Consider the following 24,917-nt stretch of genomic DNA (forward strand, 5'->3'; position numbering starts at 1 on the left):
TTGCTATCTTGTCCCCTGTACTACCAGAAACAGATAAACTGTTTTTTTTTTTTTTTACTTAACCCTACCAAATAATGCATTGCTAGCATGGAATTTGAAATGAACGTGAACCATATTGTATCCATTTACACATTTCAGACAACTTTCGTGGGCTTCCTTTCTTGGTAGGACTTTACTGCTGCTACTGCCAGTTGGTTTTTGGAAACTTTCTTCAATTGTGCATGTTTCAGATAATGCAGGAGACTTGAGGATCTTTTGCAGCTAGACAGGCACAGGTGTCTCAGAAGGATTTCAACAGAGCAAAGCAAACATTTCTGATATAGACAAGCTGAAATATTGGATAGCAGTGCAGGTTGAACTTCATTTTATTAGGAAATGTGGAGAAGTGTTAAAAATGTTTTAAAAAATGCATTTTCAAAAGCAGAAAATTGCTCCTGTAAATTGGGAAAACTTCAGTCAATTTTTTTTTTCGTATGGTTGTTTCCAATAATTGATGAAGGGTCTCAGATATTTCTCACACTAAAAGAAAGAACTTCTTTAAAATAAACAAATAACTAAAATAATCCTTACAAGATCCTGACTTTTCTATTGAAAAAATAAAGTGTAAAATGCTATATATGCCGTCCCATACTATTGGTGGAACATTTTTAAAGTAGAGTTTATCCATGGTTAATGGTTGATAAGTTGTAGAATCGCCATGGAGTTTTTCAAGAAAAGGGTAAATGTGACACTTAGAGACGTGGTTTAAGGGCACGGTGGGGATGGGTTGGTGGTTGGACCAGTATTATTTTCCAACCTTAATGATTCCATGATTCTGTAATAATACTTGTGGGGGTGGATGATACCTTTCTATTTGATTAGTTAATACAACTTAAGGAAATTTTGGGGAATGTGGATGTTTTTCAGGTATCTTTGAATTAACTGGCAATGTCCTACTACTCTTCTTGGTCAGGCTTTAAAGTCTAGCTTGAAAAGAGGGAAACTAAGTAGAAAGCTTCACTGTATGTGTAGCATAAATGCAATGCAATTCCTGGTGGCATGATCCATAAGGCACAGATGTAAGCAATATAATCATCCTTGGAAGTGTTCAGGACATGATTTTTCAGTGTCCTCTTCTAGTTGAGCCTGATTTGGGTTAGATGGCCTGTGTAGGTTCATCCTAAGCTTTCCGTGAGTTTTCACTATAAAACGAAGCTTGCTGATTGAGATAATTTAACTTCATGCTTCTTACTTCTGGAGAATGGAGACCTTACATTGCATTAATACAGTCAGCATTGCAAAGAGATTCTTTAGTGTGTGGTAAGCTTACAATGATGCTGATCCTACAAGGCATTGCCAGGTCTCACAATAACCAAATGGATTTTTTTCCCGTGGTAGGTTTAAGATAGCTGGCTATGAGGGCACATGGAGGATTTTGTTAAGGAGCTTCATGTGGGAAAAGGAAGAGTGTGTCCTTCTTGGTAAGACTGAGTGGCTGTCACACATTTAAGGTGGGAACATCTAGTCTACATTAAGTATCTGGGGTCAATCAGCAGTTGCTGATGAGAGATAGCTGCCACTGAATGGTTATCAATCCATCCCCTTAGTTCGGCAAGAGAATGACTTGCCTTGGTTCTGTTCCTATGTTTTGCCGTCAGTTATCAAGGAATCACAGTTTAAACATCTTTCTAAGGGCAGCAGAGGTTTTTCATGATGAATTCCATAGAGACAAGTGCTGTGGAGCACTGCCACTGTGGGCAGGGGATGAGCAGACCTGCTCTGTAATGCCATCAGTGACCTACAGAGAGAAATGAGTTCATTTGCCAAAACAGATGGATGGTGTGAAGGGGAATATGCATAGAACAGAGATTGTGTTCCTAAAAACATCTAAAAATCCATTCAGACTAATGAGGAAGAGGTGTCTTTGGAAGGTTGTGGATTTCTAGAAAAATAGAGATAGTGAAGCACAAGTGACGGCTTATGAATGGAGAAGAAAAATAAAGAAACCAGTAGAAGAATTTACATATGTAGGAGAGAACATGCACTAAATAACTTCAGGAAGGTTGAAAGGCAGAATAACAGCTATGGCTTGAAAAATGGGCTGAGCACTGTGGGAGGGGGAATTGAAATTGATGGTGAGAATATACAGAACTGCACCAAAAAAAAAAAAAAAAAAAAACGGAAAAAAAAAAAGCCAGGTAGTGAGAATAGTCCTCAGAGGTCATGAAACATAGCTATAATTTGTGAATGTTGTCTAGGTCTGCATCTGAATTATTTGCTGCGGTATAACTTCCAGCTGTAGGCATTTTGTGGTGCTACTGACAGCAACAGAACCGTGTTTTTCACTTCTGAAGCAGTGTACTTGGTGCTAATGATTACACTGTAGTATGCTGAACACTTTCTTTTTTGTAGGTCTGGATTTTTTATTTAGCATATTTTTGAGTGCGAAGGCCACCTGCCTTAGTTTTGGCTGTGTTTCTTTCAGAAGACTGTTTCCAAACAAAATGAGTCTTCTGGGATACGCTGTTGTAAGAGCACTGAAAAATCCTCACATTAGTTTGATTTAAATTTGCTTATACCTCATTTCATTTCTTGCTTACCTAATTATCAGCATAGCTCTTAATGTAGACTGAGTAGGAAATATAATTTTCTAGGAGTCTGATCATTACCAGTCATCCAAACAAATCTGTATGATGTTTTTCATCAAGCACTTTTTTACATCCTCAGCATTTGTACTGTAGCAATCTTGATCTTTTCACACTGCTCAAACTAGCCTAAAGCAGCTACAAGAGGCTATCCTTGAAGTACTTCAGTCACTTCATAGTCACCAAAAGCTGTTACTGGTACGTAGTTTTGTGAGTTTTGCTTAGCTTTAGTTTTACATCAGCTGCCAGTCAGTTGATATTTTGGGATTCAGAGACTTTCTGCCTGGATATCTTGTAGGTGGTTTGACATAAGTCATGAGCTAGTCCAACTGTCCATCTACCAGCACTAAACCATGTCCCTGAGTACAGCCTCTAAACATTTCTTGAGCACATCTGTGGACGGTGACTCAACCACCTCTCTAGGCAGCCTGTTCCAGGACCTGACCACTCTTGGAGAAAAAGGATTTCCTAATACCCAAACTGAACCTACTCTGGCACAACTTGAGGCCATTCCCTCTAATCCAGTCAATAGTTATGCAGAAGGGGCCAATCTCCACCTTGCCACAACCTCCTTTCAGGGAGTTGTAGAGAGCAGTAAGGTCTCACCTGGGCTTTCTCTTCTCCAGGAAAACAATCCCAGCTCTCTCAGCTGCTCCTCATAAGCCTTGCACTCCAGATCCCTGGCCAGCTTCACTGCCCTTCTCTGGACATGCTCCTGATGTCTTTCTTGCAGTGAGGGGCCCAAAACTGAGCACAACACTCCAGACATGGCCTCGCCAGATCTGAGTACAGGGGGATGATCACCACCCTGCTCCTGCTAGCAGTGCTGTTTCTGATACAAGCCAGGATGCCATTGGCCTTCTTGTCCGCTTGCGCACACTGCTGGCTCATGTTCACCTGAGTATTGACCAATACTTCCAGGTCCATTTCATCAACATAGTCTTCCAGCCACTCTGCCCTAAGCCTATATTGTTGCATGTGGTTGTTGTGGCTGAAGTGCAATCTTTGGTTGGCACTTAGTCCTGTTGAATTGCATCCCAATAGCCTCTGGGCAGCTATCCAGCTTGTCCAGATCCCTCCGAAAGGCCTTCCTTCTCTCAGGCAAATCTACACTTTCCCCAACTTGATGTGATCTTACAACTTAATGATGGTGCCCTCAATTCCCTCATTCAGATTATCAATAAAGATATTAAACAGGACAGGCCTCAGTACCAACTTTTGGGGAACACTACTCATGACCATTTGACAGCTGGATTTAACTCCGTTCACCAGCACTCTCCGGGCCCAGCTCTCCAGCCAGTTATTTACCCAACAAAGAGTGTACCAGTCCAGGTGACAAGCTGCAGCTTCTCAGGAGCATTCTGTGAAAGACAGTGTCACAGCCTTTGCTGAGGCCTGGGTAGATATGTTGACAACCTTTCTGTCATCCACCAGGTAGGTCACTTGATCATAGAAGGAGATGAGATTGGTCATGCAGGACCTGCTTTTTAAGAACCCATGCTGGCTGGGCCTGATCTCCTGGTTGTCCAGCACACACTGTGTGATCTCACAGAATCACAGAATCACCCGGGTTGGAAGGGACCCCAAGGATCATGTAGTTCCAACCCCCCTGCCTAGCAGGGCCACCAAACATACACATTCAGATCAGGTTGCCCAGGACCCCATCCAACCTGGCCTTAAACACGTCCAAGGACGGGGCATCCACAACCTCCCTGGGCAGCCCGTTCCAGGGCCTAACCACTCTCCTAGTAAAGAACTTCCCCCTAACATCCAACCTAAATCTTCCCTCCTTCAACTTAAAACCATTTCCCCTAGTCCTGCTATTGTCAGCCCTTTTGAAGAGTTTACTACCCTTCTGGGTGTAGGTTCCCTTCAGGTATTGATAGGCTGCAATGAGGTCACCCCGCAGCCTTCTCCAGGCTGAACAAGCCCAACTCCCTCAGCCTGTCCTCATAGGGGAGGTGCTCCAGCCCCCTGATCATCTTAGTTGCCCTCCTCTGGACCCTTTCCAAAATCTCAATGTCTTTCTTGTACTGAGGGCTCCACACCTGGACACAGTATTCCAGATGGGGCCTCACAAGAGCCGAGTAGAGAGGGACAATCACCTCCCTGTCCCTGCTGGCCACCCCTCTCCTGATGGAGCCCAGGATCCCATTTGCCTTTCGAGCTGCCAGAGCGCACTGCTGGCTCATATTCAGTCTCTCGTCCATCAGGACCCCCAGGTCCTTCTCTGCCGAGCTGCTCTCAAGGACCGCTCCTCCCAGCCTGTACAGGTGCCTGGGGTTCTTCCGGCCCAAATGCAAAACCTTGCACTTTGCCGTGTTGAACCTCATCAGGTTCACCCGAGCCCAGCCCTCCAGCCTGTCGAGGTCCCTCTGAATGGCATCCCTTCCTTCCACCGTATCAACCGCACCACTCAGCTTGGTGTCGTCAGCAAACTTGCTGAGGGTGCACTCAATTCCCTCATCGATGTCATTAATAAAGATGTTAAAGAGCACCGGTCCCAAGACAGACCCTTGGGGGACACCACTTGTTACCGGCCTCCACCTGGACATAGAGCCATTGACCACCACCCTCTGTCTGCGGCCTTTCAACCAATTGCTTATCCATCGGGTCGTCCTCATCTCATTGAAGATGGTCTGTTGTCTCTGCGTCTTCTGTGGCATCGAGGTCAGGCTGATAGGCATGTAGTTCCCCAGATCCTCCTGTCAACCTTTCTTGCAGAAGGGATTCACACTGTTAAGCTTCCAGTTCTCTGGGACCATTCCAGTTGACCAGGACCATTGGTAGATGGTGGTAAGTGGCTTACCAATTCACCTCTGCCAGCTCCCTCATCACCCTCAGGTAGATCTCATCTGGTCCCATGGACTTGTGACAGTACAGGTGAACTATCAGGTCTCTGTTTCCACCTGTATTGTGGGGAGTTTATTCTGCTTCTCATCCCAGACTTCCAGGTCAGAAGGGAGACCAAGGACTTTTAAAGACAGATTATGCCTTCAGGCAACTGAGTAGAGATCTAGCAACTGAGTGGTAGATCTAATAAACAAAGCTAAACCCAGCTACTTTCCGTTTATTTGAAAGAAGCCAATCCTTAATTCTGTATGTTTGACTTCAGCCACAAAATGAATTTCATGTACAGCTGCAGAGCAGACTACACACCCACTAACTGAAATAGATTTTCATTCCAGTATCGGACATATCATTGAGTGTAGGCATGCATGTCCATAGAAATATTCAGTTCAGAAGGGGCCATGGGAAGTCCAACCGTCTGCTCCAGAGATTGTCACTGAAGACAGACAAGGTTGATCAGGGCTATCTGTCATCAGATCTTTGTCAGCCACAGAGGCTGAAGATACCACAGCCTATTAGGGTCTCCATCTCTCTTCTTAATTATACTTGGAAGAAAGTATTTTTCCTTATACCCATTCAGAAACTTAGTTGTCTTGATTTACAGCCATAGCTCTTGTTTTCCCACTGTGCACGTCAGTAAGGAGCCCATCTCTTTCTTGTTGATGAACTCTTAGGGCTTTTAAGGCTGCTAGATCGTAGAATCATAGAATCGTTTGAGTTGAAAGGGACCTTTGAAGGTGATCTAGTCCAGCTTCCCTGTAATAAACAGGGATACCTACAGCTTGATCAGCTCAGAGCCCTGTCTAGCATGGGTGTCTCCAGGACCAGGGCATCCACCTGCTCTCTGAATAACCTCTTCCAGTGCTTCACTACTTATATATATATATATATATATATATATAAGGGCTTTTTATCCAATCTAAATCTCCTTTCTTTTATATTTTATCTTTTTATATATATTTATATATATTTATATATAAGGGCTTTTTATCCAATCTAAATCTCCTTTCTTTTAGTTTGAAACCATTTCCCCTTGTCCTATCACAACAGACCCTGCTAAGGAGTCTGTCCCCTTCTTTCTCACAGGCCACCTTTAGATACTAAAAGGCTCCTCAGATCTTCCCGGAGCCTTCTCTTCAGCCTCAGCTCTCTCAGCCTGTCCTCATTAGGAGAGTTCTTCCATCCTTTGGATCGTTTTTGTGACTCTCTTCTGGACATGCTCCAGCAGGTCCAGTGTGCTCCAGCAGATCATTCCAAGACTTGCTCTCCTCCAGGCTGAACAGTTCATATTCCACTTGCGTCTCCTAATAGGGCGTGTGCCCCCATTTTGGTGTCATTTGCAAACTTGGTGAGCTTGTGTTCCATCTCTGCACCATTAGATAAGGCATTAGGGAACATTGTGCTGTAGACACTTGAGAAACTCTACATGTAACTGACTCTTAAGTGGAGACTGATGATCCAGCCACATTTTCACCTGCAATTCACAGAAGAAATTTTCTATTATTCTTCTGGACACTGTAATGAGGTAACTATCTGCCTCTGAACGCTGACCAAAATGAGTCTGAAACATGTGGAAATGAGTGATTGTCCCACACCGCTCCTCTGACTGTGGAGATTGAGCAACATAATCTCAAAATCATGGCTGCTGTAGTCCATAGGAGGGCTACATTGGCCTTGGAGTTGTCTTTGTAATAAATTTGCAATAACAGCTCCTTGGGTAAGCTCAAGTTTTCTTCCCCTGCATGTAACACCACTGTATTTTGTAAGAGTTATCCATGCAGCAGATGAGCTACATCTGTGTGTGAATGTAATGGAAGACTTAAGCTAAGCTGCCTTTGTGCTGCTCTAGATATGGGATGCTCTGTGTGTCCATACTGATGATGAAAACTATCTGCAGTGCAGGATTGCAGTTTTATATTGCCGTATTTGAAATAGCTGTATCCAGCTAGTGGGGGTGGGGAGGTGGGAAGAAAGAAACATATGCATTGAAATAAAGTACTGAGTTCTCCGTGTAATCCATAGATGGCTCATGATCATTCTAATTTGCCTGTGAGCTGGTGTTGTTCCTTTTAACATGGCTTTTGCTATGCAAAAGTTGCTGGTTGGACCCCTGTTTGAGAATTAATTCAATAAAGGTAACTAACAATGGGAATTCTAAATCCTATATGAATATGCTATTCCTAGTGCCATGATCTGTACTCAGCACCACTGAGAGAAGGGATTCCTCATCATATATTGCTTGGGCATCATTCCTGACAGCAACAATAGCCATTCCTATATGCTTTGAAGACAGCATTTGTCAACTTGGATAATACTCATATGCCTTTAGGGAATTCCAAGTTCCAGAGACTAGGCCAGGAGGGTGTACCCTTGGTGGAAGAAGATCTGCTCAGTACTTAAGGTGCTTAAGCAAACTGAACATTCCTAAGTCCACAGGTTCTGATGGAGTGCTCCCATGAGTGCTGAGGGAACTGGCAGTTGTCACTGTGAGGCCGCTCTCGATGTCTGGCCGATCATGGTGAATGAGAGAAGTGCCAAAGGCTGAAAGAAAACAAATGTCAAGAAGGGAAAAAAGGAGGACCCAAGGACCTACAGGCATATAAGCCTCACCTTGATTCCCGGGAATGTGATCAACAGATAATCCTGGAAACCATTTCCAGGCACATGAAAGAGAAAATTATCAGGAGCAATAATCATGGGTTCACCAAGGAGTAGACATGCTTGATCAACCTGATAAGCTTCTATAATGAAATCACTAATTTCACAGATGGAGAGGGAGCAGTGGATATTGTTTTCCTGGACTTCAATAAGAAAACTGTCCTCCATAAAATCCTCATAGAGAAGCCGTTGAAATATGGGCTGTATGAGCAGTGAGGTGGATTGAAAACTATCTGAATGGCTGGGTCCAGGAGGTGGTGGTCAGTGGTGCAAAGTGCAGCTGGAAGCCAATGATGAGCTAAGTACTGCAGTGGGTCCAGTCCTCATCAGTGATTTGGACAATGAAGTAGATTGAACCCTCAGGTTATGAGGTTTTCTTCTTGGAGATCTCCAAACTTATCTGGAAATAGTGCTGGGCAGCCTGCTCTGTGTGTCCTACTTGAGCAGGTTTGTCATAGAATCATATCATAGAATGGACTGGGTCAAAAAGCACCACAATGATCATCTAGTTTCAACCTCCCTGCTGTGTGCAGGGTCTCCAGCCGCCAGACCAGGCTGCCCAGAGCCACATCCAGCCTGGCCTTGAATGCCTCCAGGGGTGGAGCATTCACAGCCTCCTTGGTCAACGTGTGGTTGGAGCACATGGACCCAGAGGTCCCTTCCCACTTCAGCCATTCTGTGTTTCTTGCATTTTGGGGATGGAGGTGGGTGGAAAGTCTGCTTATGGTTGTGGAAAAATAGTAACCAATGGATACCCTTAGGGAGAATGTAATTTATAATGTGTGAGAGTGAAAGGAGTGAGACTAAGAAGAAAAGTTGTAAATAAGAACGATTTAGATTAGGCATCTTGTCATCAGCAGGAGATGTAAATATAGTTGTGCATTTACACATGCATCTCTAAGATTGAGAACATTTGTATTAAAGACTGTACTACAATTACATGCAGATTAGATGCTTGGCTGAATAGCTGTAAGAATTTTGAATAGATTTGTCCTTTTCACAAAGGTTTTCATTTTCTTTGGCAGTTCTGAGTGTTAACAAATTAGAGATCAATGCTCTACTAGGGCAGAAACGTGAAGTGCAGCATATCTTGGAAAAAACTTTAGAGGCATTAATAATTGCAGCTAAAGGTATTAGTGGTGCCTGAAAAACAGGATTGGAAATTCAAAAGAAAGGGTTGGAGAAAAAGCTATTTTGCCCATTTTCTGCTGGGAAATGAGATAGATCTTGTACACCATTTGGAAACTCTTTTTCAAACAGAATGTATAGTCTTTGACAAACACATGTAATGAAATAGAGGAAATCATGTTGGGAAGTGAATTGTCTGCTGGCAGAACATTTGCCAAGATGCCATGTTTTCTTTCCTTTGGGTAGGTTGCAGTTCTGTCTCTGGCATCTTCAGCACTATTTTAGGTACCTGTTTCACTTGTAATCCCTCTGTAGAAACAGTTATTTGGTGGCGTTGGTGTCCAAAGTCCTTCCTGCAGTCTCTAGTAGTTCAGACATGCAATCTGTTAGTGGAGCACTGTGGTCTAGAGCCAATTTCTTTAAGAGGAGATGACCATAGTGGTTCTACAAAGCCGTGACAGTAAAGGGCAGAGGAGAGGGAATTTGCACTCGAGTTTCAGCTAACATAGAACATACTTACCTCCAGGCAAGCTAAACTAAACTGCTGAAAACAAGTCTTGGCCTTGTTGTTTGGATGTCCTCTGCAGGGTGAGTTCAGAATCCCAGATAATTACCTGAGCTTTTCTGAATTACAGGGTTTCTCCAACAGTTTGTCTTCTCTCTCCCTACCTCACATCTAATTCTCCTCTTTCTTGCAGTTATCATTACTTTCTGCTTTGAAAGCATGTCCCCCAATGCAGGCATGTCCCCAGATTTGTGCATATCTCTTTTGTTTATGTGAATGTCTCTAAATAGTCCTGAGAATCCTCATGCCATGGTTGTGGTCTCCCATCAAGGAATTTCTTGGCTGTTTCTCTGGGAGCTCCAAAACTCTGGAAGTTATCTTTATGCTGGAGCTCAGAATTAGAAAACTAGTTTGCATTGGAGAGCAGCCATTCTCTTATGTTCAATTTGTGTAGATTATCACAAAAGCTGAAGAACTGATGTTTTCAGCCCTGTAACCAGATACAGAGAATTTTCCTGCTCCATCCAGTTAGGTCTTCTCATGAAGGCAGAACAGCACCAAACACATTCAGCCTATTCATTCAAAATGGGTTCAGAATAGCACATTAAAAAGCCCAACAAGAGCAGAAAGCATAAGATGTGGTAGATTCCCTAAATGGGGAGTTGGACCTTTCTTGTTTCATCTCCGGAGCTGAAAAATGCAACAGTTGGCTGCATAGTGCAGCTGGACCGAATGAGAGTGGTCATAACTTCTATGAAAACAACTTGTTTAAAAATTGAAGCAAAGGCCTGGTTTGATGAGATTTCAAGAGAAATTACTTCCTTCATGTATCACTTTAATAGCATTTGAGGTAGAATAAATATGCAGTATTATGTGGGAATCTGTACGCTGTTATATGCTTGGCTTTCCCTTGTTGATTAAAATAAATTCAGAGACAAATAGAGGTTTTTAATTCAAATAAAGATGCAGTAAAAATGGCCGTATATTTATAAAGCAGTAAGTTAATATAGTTTGGAACTTAGATATATGCACACTGTTTAGCACTGCAATAGACAGCCTTATTGTCTTACTGTCATTCCCTCTTCCCCAGTTCTTCCTCTTTTTTTGCACATTTGTTGCTTTTATTGGCAGCTTCGGAGATTAAGCATGACCGTGTTGTAAAGGCATTTCTTTCTGCAGTATTTCTTGCCTTTTTCTTTGTAATCCATATAGTCAACTTTGTGTGCCTAACAGTGGGGCATAATCTAGTGATCATGCATCTTACACAGTGCCTCCTGCTACCCAAACCACTGTTCTCTATGGGTTTTCTTTGCTGTGATGTCTCACTTTGGGCACTTGTGGCTGTGCTTGGCTGCTGATCCCTACTTTGTGGCACCAAAACAGAGTGGGGACTGTGGCTGCCTTGAGGTTGAGTAAAAATCTGTGAAGCAACTGTAGGCTTAAGAACAGTTTCTTCCTAAGGGCTTTGGAAATCTTTTCATTTAAGGCCATATAGGTCTCAGGCTGTGTGTCAACAGAATGAATAAAACAAAATGCTTCATGTTATCTACAAATGAGTTCATAAAGGATACTGAGATAAAATGGCCAGAAGTTCAATTATGGGATAAAAGAAAGCCCAGCTTCAGCAGCAATGGATTAAAAAGAAGCAGAGAAAACTTTCCAATTTGCCATTTAAGGAGCATGGTAATCTTTGCCTGCCGATGCTTTGAGTCCTTCCGTGGGGGAGGATGACAAGGAAAAAGAAGTCTTTAAATTAAAAAATTCTCCCCTGATTCTCAAAGGTGCCAAACAGCCCAAGCTCTTCATTCCTTTGGTGGGTGGAGCAGGTGCTGAGCTGCTCTGAAGTCAAGCTGTGCTCATTTTTGTCTTTCGCAGCACTGACTTGAAGCAAAGGCCACATTTGTCTCCTTTGTGTGGAAGTCACACGACTTTTCCTTTGTCAAATAAACTGTTAACTACGAAACTATTAAATTAAAAATAAAATTAAAAAAAAAAAACCCACCTTAGATAGAATGCATAAATGTTATGTTCATATTGAATTTGATCAGGGCTTTACAAGCCAAGAGGCTTAAAAGGAAAACTTCAGTAGCAAAAAAAGAAGTCATGGTACATCTGCAGTGAAAACAGCTTCAACACGTTTGTTATAAAATAGTGCATATAGGTTATGTATCTTTAGTGAAATTAAATGAGGACTGTCAAGTTCTCTTGGTTCTTTTGAGAACCTTTTATCAGCTCGGATGACACGAGATCTTTCAGAACTTGATCATCCTGGAAATCTGAAGATTTTCAGCCGAGAGTAAAAGATGCACTTCTGCTTTGAGGTCCTGCATGCAGACAAAACAGCTGACCTCCTCAGGAGCTATGGGACTTTATTTCCTTACACAGACTTTTGAAATCAGAGCCGTCTAGTTAAATAATCATACTCCTGTTCCTCCACAATATGCTCTTTAAGGAGTGTCTGCTCCTACTTTTGTTCAGGGAAGTTTTGTTTTTTTTTTTTTGAGGGCAAACATGAGGAGAATACTTCTTTTTGCAGAGCATATTTTGTTCCACCTGAACTACAATGTGCCCATATCCTTGCTAAGGCTCTGTGTGTTTATTAGGGGAAATTGGATAGATTTAAAGTTAAATTGCAGACCTCTTTTCTTTGGCTTCTCTTCCATAATGCCAGCCTACATCTCCCTCTGTTCCCATACTTTTCTAAAGCTTTTACAAAAATCCCGACCTTTCCTTTAAAAGAAGGATATTAAATGAGATGCACAGCAAATGCTGATTATCAGTCGTTTTAATTTGGTTGCATCCTGTGTTATCTGCTTAGTCTTCAAGCCATAAACGCTTAAGTAACTTAACATGTGGTGGTCCTATTCAGGCTAATTAGATTACAGTCACATGTAACATTAGTCACTGCTGTGAGTTTTTGCAGGCTTTTCAACAGAACTCCTGTAATTGCATACTGCCTGCACTGTAAATAACACAAAGTTACAGCAAATAACACAAAGTGACACTGTTTTGAAAAATGCTGATGTGTTATGTTGGACCTGAAGGTTAAGGATTTTGTGCCAAGAAGCAAAAATTGTGCCCAGTTTGGATCATTTATGTTTTGGGGTTGTTGTTTTTTTTTTTTGTGCCTAAACTTTTCCTGTTTCAGTTAAGCAGAACAACTGATATTCCTATTAAAGTATCCATTTATGCATTTGTTAAAGCAGTGTTCTCCCTCCTCTGGCTCTGATTTTTGTTATGATAGCAAGAACCTTTGGGCATACAAACCCAGGCGGATAAGCAGAGCAACAAAGCCATGTTTCCTACATTGTATTTATCTGCTTGCAAGTTGGAAAAATCAGCATAAAAGGCAGTGGGCTTCTGCAGTTGATGCAGATCTCTAATGTGTAACCACACCTGCTCATGTAATTGCTATGAATCCCCCATATGATCCCATGTAATCAATACGCACAGTGCTTGCTGTGCATGGCATCCATTATTTATTTCAGAGCATTCAAATTCCACAAAATTGGAGTGGGCCCTTCTGTGTTATCATTTCCACAGTATTAAAGAACTGAAAATAAATGTCTTAATTCCTTAATTCCTAAGGGTAAAGCTTTTTTTTTTTTACACATAACAAATGCACGGTGGCTAAAACCAAAACTATCCCAGGTTCTATTTGTGCTTGTAAGAGGAAGGTAAGGATGACTTGGATTCTTAGTTTGGGGGTTAATTACCCCCTGTTTCAGCAGCTTAAATCTTAAATCTCCACGTTGAGCTACTTTCTGAGCCCCTCTTTCTGTCAGCAGTGGTAGTGAAATTCAAGCTATTCTCCATATTCCGTGAGGTGTGAGATCTGCTGGCCTGAATCCTCAGTGATCAGACTAGATTCTTTGAACAAGCTGAAGTTTAGTCATCAAGAACCACATTTGCCACTTTGTTTTGATATTGAAGTCAAGCAACAAGCCCACATTGTGTAAGAACTCCATAACAGATGCAGAAATAGCATCTTCCACATAATCTGGGAGGATGATTAATTGCCATAACCCTGACATTTCTTGTTCCCTTCTGGAAGTTCCTCGCCTCCTTCATAACATAATTCCTGCACTTTCATACTTCTTTCAACAAATAAGACCATAATAAAGGTCTGCAGAAAGGCATGGTTTCATTATACAGCTTTGGAGAAAAGTATAAATGAGGGGAAAATGCTGCATAACTCTGTAAGCAAAGATTGTTTGATAATGTGCACTCCCAAAGGACCTAAATCAAAGACAGAAGGAATTCAGCTGTATTGTTTGCTACCATTTTAGTAGCATCGTTAAGAGAATGGAACAGGCTGCCCAGGGAGGTGGTGGAGTCTCCTTCTCTGGAGATGTTCAAGACCTGCCTGGATGCCTACCTGTGCGACCTGCTGTAGGGAACCTGCTTTGGCAGAGGGGTTGGACTCGATGATCTCTGGAGGTCCCTTCCAACCTCTGTGATTCTGTGAATCCTTGAAATACATAGATAGGTAGATTCCACGTATTTAACAAAGGCACGTTTATGACCTTAAACATCTGACATATTTTTAACATATTCTTAACATATCTGTAGAGATATTTTTTAGATATCTGCCTATGTAAGTGGAATGTAGCTTGGAGAAGAGAAGGCTCCGGGGAGACCTCATCATGGCCTTCCAGTATTTGAAGGGAACATATAAACAGGAGGGGAAACGGCTGTTTATGAGGGTGGACAGTGACAGGACAAGGGGGAATGGTTTTAAACTGAGACTGGGGAGGTTTAGGTTAGATATTGGGAGCAAGTTTTTCACACAGAGGGTGGTGACACACTGGATCATGCTGCCCAAGGAGGTTGTGGATGCCCCTGGATTCCTGGAGGCATTCAAGGCCAGGCTGGATGTGGCTCTGGGCAGCCTGGTTTGGTGGTTGGTGACTCTACACATAGCAGGGGGGTTGAAAGTGGGTGATCACTGTGGTCCTTTTCAACTCAGACCATTCTATGATTCTGTGATTCTATGATTCTAATCCAAAATCACTCCGATAATCTGCCACTGCTGCTAATCTCTGAATTGGACCATAGTTTTTATCTTGCACTTGGTGTTGAGCAGTCCATGAATATTTGGACTATACATACACAACATAAATACAGAGACTGGGGAAATTACCCGTGTTAGCCGTGCTGTGTTTTATCACCCTGTTTTCTGAGTTTAGAGGAATGCTCACTGCATTCTTATCTGGAGGATTAGAGAGGACTTCTGAAATGGTATTTCCTCTCTGGGTTATAGAGAATATCTCTCTGAAAGAGAGACTGAATGACTTTCAAAGGAAGATCTTATCCAAGAAACACGGCACACTTTATCTAAGATAACAAATGATTTCTTGATAGCTTGAGTCTACTGTAGGATGGAAACTTCTTGGCATATATAGCAGCTCAGCTGATCACTTGAACTGCAATTAAAAAGTAGAACAAGTACACTCAAAATATTGTTTTTGTGTCAAAAACGCTCCTTCATGCTTGAAAATGATAAAAAATTGCAATCGATCCGTACAACTGTTGTGTTCATCTTTATTGATCAGGCCAAAGAAAGACAAATCGCAACCCAAATAAGATTATAGTAAATGTTGGCGTCGTAGGGGACTGTAGGATGATAGAGAGCTATTCATCATCTCAAATGGTGACCTGTCCGCACTCGCCCCGCAGTCAGCCTGCTGTCTAATCACATCCCTATTGATTGCATCTATGTCCAAGGAACCTGGACCCCGCTGTCATTGGGCAGCTGGGATTGCCAAACGCGAGGGGGTCACTGGTGTGAGGAGGATTTCATTTTCATTTTCTTACTGGCCAGCAGTGATTCATGAAAAAATAAATGACCCCGAGTCACATGCGTGGAAACCTTGATTTCGGTACAAATGAATGATTAAGTCTGAAGCTCAGAAGCAGGGCTGCAGCAGACCACCGTGCTCTTTGTGATCCGGTGTGCCCTTTGACCATGGGAGATGCAGCAAGATTTGTTATCATTTGCAGTAAAATATTGGCCTGGCGATGCAATTGTAGCCGTGTTCGGAATTGGTGTTACTGTTGGTGATTTCTGTACGTATCGAGTTCATAATTCACATGGAAGGACCTTGGAAGGTGATTTCCTCAAATGGAAAGGGAAAATGTTTTTATTTTTCTAGCTAACGCTGCACACGTTGTAGTTTCCATCAGATATTTATACCATAGTGGGCTTTCTTCCCTGCGTTTCTCATAACCCAATTAGGCACAGGTACATTTTGTTCGGGACGTGTTTGCTAAGTTACTGATCGAGGAGACTGTCATCTTCGGCACTTGCAAAAGAGTGATCTTTCCACTTAAAGGGCTTTTTTTGCTTATTTTCTGGCAGTGTTTTAGGCACACTGCTTTTTCAGTGTCTTCAGTAAATAACTTAAAGCGCTTGCTTTACCCAAAATAGAACTGGAATGACACTTCCCTGGACTGTATTGTTCCAATGCATGTATGCTAAATGCTCCAAAGAAGCACAGTCGTGTTAAGGAATGAATAACCTTAAACCGTAGCATTAATAGGTAGGTTGTTAAAATAAGGATTCAAAAAGGCTTTTTCAGTAATCACACAGCGTGTAATTGTAAGAGTTTTGTTGCCATGTTAACGTGCCTTCCTGGGATGCCAGATGACTCGAGAGTTGCAAAGCTAAGAAGGGGATCTTGCAAATGCCAAAAAAACCGTCGTGCTTCTCCACAGCATTGTTTCTCCTGTTCGCTCCTCCATTCACGGAAAAATAATGTTTCAGAGAACTTTTGAACTGCTTTAACTTTTCATTATTCCTCCAACTGTGAAGCCAGGTGCCTTTGCTATTACATCTTAAGTCCAACTGTGCTAGGACTATAAAAATCTCTTTAAAAATACCAGGTATATATTATCCAGACATGAAGCATCACAACATTATAGTGATTTGTCTTTGAATATTGTATGTCCCACTGAGAAATTTGGCCATTTTCCTGTATAGAAAAGTTTTACTGCTTGATGACTCAATTTTGTCTGACCTGCATTTTGGAAATTGATCATTTGCACGTGCATAGTTTTGCACTTTGTCTGGAGGAATCCCAGGCATATATATATATACAGACTGGAAGGAACAGTCCTTGCAAGTAGCCCTGCAGAAGAGAACCTGGTGGATGAAGAACTTAACATGAGCCAGCATTGTGCTCTTGCAGCTCAGAAAGTAAATGGTATCCTGGTTGCATCAGTGGCCAGCAGGGACAGGGAGGTGATTATCCCTCCCTACGCTGCCCTCATGAGGCCCCATCTGCACTAATGCATCCAGGTCTGAGGCACCCAATACTAGAAATGCAAGGAGCTGTTGGTGAGGGTCCAGAGGAGAGCCATATAAATTACCAGAGGGCTGGAGCACCTCCCCTATGAAGACAGGCTGAGGGAGCTGGGCTTGTTTAGCCTGGAGAAAAGAAGGCTGCAGGGTGACCTCATTGCAGCCTTTCAGTAACTAAAGGGAGCCTACAAACAGGACAGGGGTCAACTCTTTGAAAGGCTAGATAACAGCAGGACAAGGGGAAATGCTTTGAAGTTGAAGGAGGAAAGATTTAGGTTGGATGTCAGGGGGAGGTTCTTTACCGTGAGAGTGGAGAGGTGCTGGAACAGGCTGCTCAGAGAGGCTGTGATGCCCCGTCCATCCCTGGAGGTGTTCAAGGCCAGACTGGATGGGGCCCTGGGCAGCCTGGTCTGGTATTAAATGTGGAGGTTGATGGCCCTGCATGTGGCAGGGTGGTTGGACCTTCATGATCCTTGAGGACCCTTCCAACCGAAGCCAATCTATGATTCTATGAAGCTGTTGAAGTGAACTTGGAAATGTGGGAAATTAAACTAAATTTCTGCAAGAGGCATTGTCAAGGCAAAGAGCAAAAGGAAGAGTCAAGCTGTGGTTAATTTATTGTTCAACCTTGGAGCCTGACATTGGCATCGTGTGCAAACTAGATGGGGATGTATGTGTAAGTAACACAAAGAGACGCATACAAAGAAGCAAGGATTCAATATTTTGATTTTTTTTCCTCGTGGAGAAGCTTCACAGGTTGCAATATTTCCTAGTGCTTAACTGTGTGAATTGCACCCTCTGTCTCATCAGTTTCCTTCTTGAAAGTCATCTCTTTCGCAGAACATTCCAGAGCCAACAGGACACACTTAACAAGAAAGTCTGTGGAGCTTTGTAGTATTGTAGAGATGAGGGCTCTTGGGTGGTTGTCATTGTATGTTTGTTTCCTTTTTGTTGGTGGTTTGGTTTTGAGCAGCTGAAATGTGTGAAATATCTAAATTAATGCTACTTACCAGGTGTTCACGTGTATATAACAGATGTTATGTGAAAACTGTATTATTAACTTTTTTTTTTTTTTTAAACTGTACAGAGTGCCCAATTCTACAAAGTAACCACAGAGCAATACCAGAAAGCTGCCGATGAAGTGTCAGCCCGGTTCAAGTAAGTCTTTTCTACCTTTGTGTTTGAGCCTGGCAAGTAGATGAATTCTTATCCGTTTTAAAATGAATCGTAACTCCCATTTCTGCTATCACAGATCCTATCATTCCGTGTTGGAAAAAATGCTGGTTGTTCAGATGAGAGAATTTTGAAGAATTTGGAGGCCAGTGCATAGTAACCATAAGCTGCATAGAAATTAGATGCACAGTTAGTAATGTCCTAATTAATCTGCATTTGATAAGAAGTATCCTAAAAATATATTCTTTAACACTTTTTTTCTCTACTGGGACAGCAAAAATGTAATTCCAACTTTGCATTACAATAGTATTCACCCTGTGCTTGCATGACATGAAAGGATTTAAATTAGCAACTTCACTTTGCCCCTACCAGTGAAGGTCAAATTAAATAAATTTTATTAGTCCTGAGGATGGTTAAATGAAGATGCAGTAATTGATGTATCAAAGTGACTCTGACCCTTAGCCTTGGACTCTTCCCTTTTTGCTAGTTCATCCATTAGGTAGAAGGTTCCATTTATCATTTCAATGAGGATACAAAGAGAACTTCATACAGCCTTATAGTCTCAGCAGTAACCAAGAAATGCTGTGCAAAGGGAATTATTTTGTTCCTGTTTTTAGGTTTTTGGAGGGTTTTTGTTTTGCTTTCGATTTTGTTTTGTTTCTCTCTTTGATGAGAAAGAGGAGAAAAGGTTTTTTTTGAGCTGCTGATAGTGATGGAAACTTCTTAACTGAAAGATAAAATCATTTTAATATGAGGAGTTGCTAATATTCTCAAGTGTGTATGTGAAATCTTTGTGCTGGTTAATGATGCGGAGTTTATATAAGTGAGGACTGAATTCGTACGTCCCTTAAGAGGGACAGAATGACCATTGACATTGGTGTGATTTCAATATAATTTGGAGGTCTCTCTGTTACAGATGGGAAGCCTGGTATGTTGTCATTCATTGTCATTATTTTCATCTGTGTGTGAACCTCATCAAGGAGGGGTATTTTTCCTTCCCTTGTTATGTTCTGTTACTTTCATGTTTTTAAATCTTAATTATTGCCTAACCTGCCTTGTACTATTTCAAAATGGGATGTTATTGTTATTTGAAATGGTAGTTGATAGCTTTGTGTTTTTATGGCCAGAGGTAGGAAACTTTTTAAAATCTGTTTATTTTTCCTTGGTGTATAATCAATTTCCTGAATAAATCAAATGCTTTTGGGTTCTTTTTGCATACAGAGAACTGGCTAAGGGACCAGTCGGTGTCGAACAACAGCTACACATTTTAAGAAAGCCATTTTAAAGGATGCTTCAGTCTATCTGTGTAATGGAAAGAGTATTTAAGAAAGAGGGCTTTGATAATTGGAGATTCCTATCAGTTGAGTAGATTAGTCAGTTCTTCATTTTCTAGGTTCTAGAGGTGCTGCAGAATCACAGAATCATCAAGGTTGGTAAAGTCCTCCAGGATCATCCAGTCCAACCATCCACCTATCACCAGTATTTCCCACTAATCCATGGCCCTCAATACAGCATCCAAGCGTTTCTTAAACACAGTAGGTATCAACTATTTGACCAGTCTTCATTGCAGTCCCAGTACTGAAAATGCAGTGCTTCCTTTGCACTTCAAGCCAGTTTTTCTTGAAAATTATTTGGAGCTTTCAGATGAGTGGATCTGATTTTGATCCATTGCATTACATACAAAAGGAAAATGTTATCAGAAAGAAAAGAAATTTGAAATAAGGACATAAATTGGAATAGATTTGATGAAGGGCATAAAATCTCTGTGTTACTGTGCCATTTAAAATTCTTGCTTGTGTAAAATCCTTTTAAATGGCATGTCTTTTTTACTGAAGGTTTAAATTCAGCAGACGTAATTTTAGCACTGCCTTTTGTGTGTAGCTTGATGGATAAATTATGAATGATTTAGTGAGACCCAAAGATGAGCTCTTTCAGCGTCGCCAGGCACTTCTCATGTTCAGTTTAATTGCATGTGAGGATTGTGGACAGAGTTTCAGGCAGGGGTGTTTAAAGAGCTTGTTTAATTGGCTGTAAAAGGAGAATTAAATAAGGTTGAACTGCTAAATTTTGTTAATGCATAAACCAGTGTGCTGCGTGTCAGTGTGATTTCAGGTTCTAAGTGAGAGACTAATAGATCTAATTGTGGAATTATTACGAAAGTCTCCTTTTTAAGCATCTGCAATGCAATGAGTTACTAGCTGTTATTGAGATAACTTGTATTACTACAACTATTTAAACTGTATCTCTTTCAAGAGCAAAGTGTTCTGGTTAATTACTTGAATATTTCCTGGATTTTCCTTTCCTTCCTCCATTTAGTCCTTGCAATTACATCAGCTGTGGCTTCATCAGTCTTCAGGGATAGTTCAGTCCATTGCAGGGGAATATCCAAATATCCCATATAGGTTTTGTATCTGAGAAGTGACAGCTCTTCTGTACTTTGTCTGCAGACCTTATTGATGCCTGTTTATTACCTTCTGCAGCGCTGCCTGGATTAGACTGATATTCCAAATGTTCATGATAAATGTTTTATCTCCATGGGGTCCTGATACACATTGATCAAATTCTGAATTATCAAATGGTTCATCTCTTTAAGACACTAATTCACATTGATCAAATTCTAAATGACCAGCTTCAGTCAGTTCCTGCAGTACACAAATTACATTAAAACAACATTACTAGGGCATGCTGCCTTTTCTAATGCAGGAGTTATGTTACCCGCAGTTACATTATAACCAGAATTATTATATTATGAAGATGTCTCTGTTATAATGAGAAGTTTACACAAGAAGAAAAGAATGTGATGTTACAGGAAGAGCCAGGCTTTAGGCAAAGATTTGGACTTTTCACTAATCAAATTGTACATTCATATTCATTTTTTTTTCCTTAATTTGAAGGGCTGGAAGCGGGAAATTTGGCAGCTGCAATGGTGACATTTTATTCCCCCATGTGTTTAGAGCCCATGTGTTTAGAGCCAAGTAACGTCTTGATTACTCATTTAGGAAAAGAGTAAGCAGAGAGCACAAATCCTGCCTAAAATAAATATTTCTCCTTTATTTCCTGTGTTTTTTGATTCCTTATGGTAGATTACACTTCACAGCTATGCACTAATGCTTGTTCAAAATATTTAGCTGTTCCCATCCTCTTTCTTAGCTAGCATGAAGTTGCTTCTGGCTGCAAAAAATGTGGCAAAACCACATTCCTTGGCTGTTTGTTTGGATTTGCACTGCCCTGGTGGTGGTTGTGCAAAGCAAAGCATGAATCACACAGATTCATAGAATCACTGAGGTTGGAAAAAGTTGGACCATCCAGTCCGACAGTCAACCCATCTTCACAATGCCCACCAGGCTATGTCTCTGAAATGAATCATAGAATGGCCTGGATTGAAAAGGATCACAATGATCATCCAGTTTCAACCCCCTGCTATGTACAGGGTCACCAACCAGCAGACCAGGCTGCCCAGAGCCACATCCAGCCTGGCCTTGAATGCCTCCAGGGATCCAGGGGCATCCACAGCCTTCTTGGGCAACCTCTCCAATGCACCACTGCTCTCTGGGTGAAAAACTTGCTCCTAATATCCGACCTAAACCTCCCCTGTCACAGTTTAAAACCATTCCCCCTTGTCCTATCACTGTCCTCCCCTGTAAACAGTTGTTCCCCCTCCTGTTTATACACTCCCTAATGGAAATGGAGTAGATGAGGGAACTTTGTCCTGGTGTCACTTCAGCATCACTTCTACATTCCTGTCTCCGCAACACAGCCAAAACTGGATCTCGTGCTTTGCAGTGCAGTGTTTAGATATGTTTACATAGGTAGGCTGCTAGATGAAATTATCCCCTGCAAACAGAGAATTCTTTGCGTCACAAGCTACAAGGATGTTTGAGTATTTACCCTAAATTTCAAGTTTTGATAGTTTTATTCCCTCACTGTGAGACATCTGATGATGAACCCTGCCATCAGAGGAAATATCTCCAGGGAACTGTAGGGGTTTGTTTGGTAATACACAGCAAGGTTTGAGATTGGCTCAGAGTGCTTCACACGGGTGCAGTCCTTTAAGAATTCTTTACAAAGCAAATCATTCCATTTCTGATGGTTCTGGCTCGTTTCTGTTGCTTTCATAATTTGATCTTTGATGGAGGTGAGGCCTTATGGCCAGCCAGGAAGCTGTAGTGGTCTTGAATATAGTTCAGTGTGGGGAATGATTTGGGACATGGGGATCTCAAAGGGTGGTGACGCACTGGATCATGCTGCCCAAGGAGGTTGTGGATGCCCCTGGATCCCTGGAGGCATTCAAGGCCAGGCTGGATGTGGCTCTGGGCAGCCTGGTCTGCTGGTTGGTGACGCTGCACATAGCAGGGGGCTGTCAGGTTGGCAACCCTGCACATAGCAGGGGGTGTTGAAACTAGATGATCACTGTGGTCCTTTTCAACCCAGGCCATTGTATGATTCTATGAGGAGTATTAGGCAAAACATCAATATCATGCCTTCCTTTACTTACTGTGTCTTGAAGCTTGGTTTGCTAACGATTGTTGAAGGTAAAAAAATAAAGCACTGTCATGTTGTGTGGTCATATGTAATGACACAGAGTATTCCTTTTAGTTGTGTTTTAGCTAAAATTCACAATGGAAACCGTAAGTGAGGAGGTTTGTGATGAAGCCACATTAAATGAGTAACAGTGGCAGTCTCACAAAGCAGTGATGGACACTAGAAATAAAAATAGTGCAGTTCAGAGAGAAGATAAGGTTTGTAATGACACCTTTGGACTGAAAGCAGAGAATGTCAGGTCATTTCAGGGCACATATGGTGATTTTTCATGGAGTCTTCTGTGCGAACTGTAAATTAGTAATATTGATGGTTCCTTAATGCAAATGTCTTCTGTAACTACCATGTGATACTCACATCGCTGTAACATAGAAATCCATCCTAGATACCCATGTGAATAGCTGGTGCTGCTCCCTCTGCTTGTGCAGATCTGATGTTGAGAAACAGCTTTTTCTGCTACCTTAATTAGAATTTGTTGCTTTTAAAAACTGAGATTATAAGTGCAGAGTATAAATTATTTACAAAGTATTACATAATACTTCCCAATAATAGAAAATAGAATTCTATGTAGAAATCCTTGGACAGAGCCTTCAGTTTTGCCTTCGAGTTGAGCTTCCTTTGCTCAGCAAAGAATCATAGAATTGCTCAGGTTGGAAAAGACCTTAAAGATCATCAAGTCACCAAACATCATCAAGTCCAACCACAAAGACAGGACTGAATAGAAACATCCTGAATTCATTTCTTCCCTCACAAGCATAGCATGCATTGGAGTGCACTGTTATGAAACAGTTGTTTAGTGTTGGTAGTGATACTGTTGCTGATCATGTTCTTAAATTCCTTTTCCTGACTATGTAAAAGAATTGTCTTACTTTTGTGTATGTTTATGTGTAACTAATTATCGATTTCAATATTTATGTATAATATGATCATCCTTGTCACATCAGCAGTTGCAGTGTCCTCTTCTCAGGCTGAAGAAGCAAGAACAAGCCAAAAAAAAAACAACACAACAGCTTTACTCATATCTTATTCAAAAAGTCAGTGAGAGAAGCACAGCTCAGCACAGCACTGTTTGGAAACAGTGCCATGAGTCACAGCTGGGGACGATGGTCCTGAGTTACCCAAAACATCCCACAGTTTAGCACAGGGCTAGTATAGGTGTAAGTTATGCTAGGAGTGCTAAATAGCATTAACTCCGCTTTTTGCAGTGGCAGAGTTCCTTCTTTCTGCTCCACTGCTTCGTCTGCTTTCTGGGAGCCTCAGTGCCCCAAGGCTGCTTTGCTGTGGCTGCTCCAGCAGTTGTGTTCACAGCACACAGAGGGTGACACAGAAGTGAGTTGCTTAAATAGATTTAAGCATTGCTGTTGGCCGATTGCACAGTAATGCACTTAATGAAAGAAGTGTAAATGGTGTTTTGTGGAGTGGAGGTGATGCTGTCACCCCACCTGGTTTTGTGGCAGTCTGAATTCAGAACACATAGAGCTGCTTAAGGTGGGAAAAGAAGTTGATAAAGAGACTACAAATCTTTTCTGCCTCTATTATTTATTTAGTACATCCCAAATCCTGTTCCTTTTGAATGCAAAAGGAGTAAAACCAAATTTCTTGGCTCACCGCTTTCAGCCAGAACTCGGGCCTAATGGACTTGTCTCAAGGCTCCTTGAAGGGAGGAGGGGGCAACGATTGTTTAGCATGAGTTGATAGTAATAGGACAAGGGGGAATGGTTTTAAACTAAAAGAGAGGAGACTTAGAGTAGATGTCATGAGGAAATCCTTCTCAGAGGGGGTGATGAGGTGCTGGCACAGGCTTCCCGGAGAGGCTGTGGATACCCCATCCCTGTAGGCATTCTAGACCAGGTTGGATGGAGCCCCAGGCAACCTGGTCTGGTGCCTAATACAGTGGTTGGCAACTCTGCCCATGACAAGGGGGTTAGAACTAGATGGTTTTTGAGGTGCCTTCCAACCCAAGCCATTCTATGATAATTATATAATATTATAATTGCAACTCTATGAGTCATGAATTTCTGCCTTTGGATAGATTTGCCTGTTGCTTCACTGGGTTGGTGGAAGGACGTTGGTCAGTAGTTACCATTTTCTCAGCTTTCATCCAACCCATGGACATACATAGGAGAATTTCATTTGA

General features: G+C 41.8%; 1 protein-coding gene across 2 annotated transcripts in view; it reads left to right on the plus strand.

Annotated features, from left to right (window-relative positions):
- CHCHD3 (coiled-coil-helix-coiled-coil-helix domain containing 3) overlaps nucleotides 1-24,917 on the plus strand; it is a 166,577-nt gene that overhangs the window by 116,636 nt on the left and 25,024 nt on the right. For both annotated transcript variants that reach the window (XM_042872393.1, XM_042872394.1), the window contains exon 6: nucleotides 18,156-18,226. In XM_042872393.1, the coding sequence (XP_042728327.1) occupies nucleotides 18,156-18,226 (71 nt within the window). The remainder of the gene's footprint in view (nucleotides 1-18,155; nucleotides 18,227-24,917) is intronic.

Source organism: Lagopus leucura, unplaced genomic scaffold (assembly GCF_019238085.1).
Source record: "Lagopus leucura isolate 7727_CA_CO unplaced genomic scaffold, USGS_WTPT01 Super-Scaffold_100008, whole genome shotgun sequence".
Classification (NCBI taxonomy): Eukaryota; Metazoa; Chordata; class Aves; order Galliformes; family Phasianidae; genus Lagopus; species Lagopus leucura.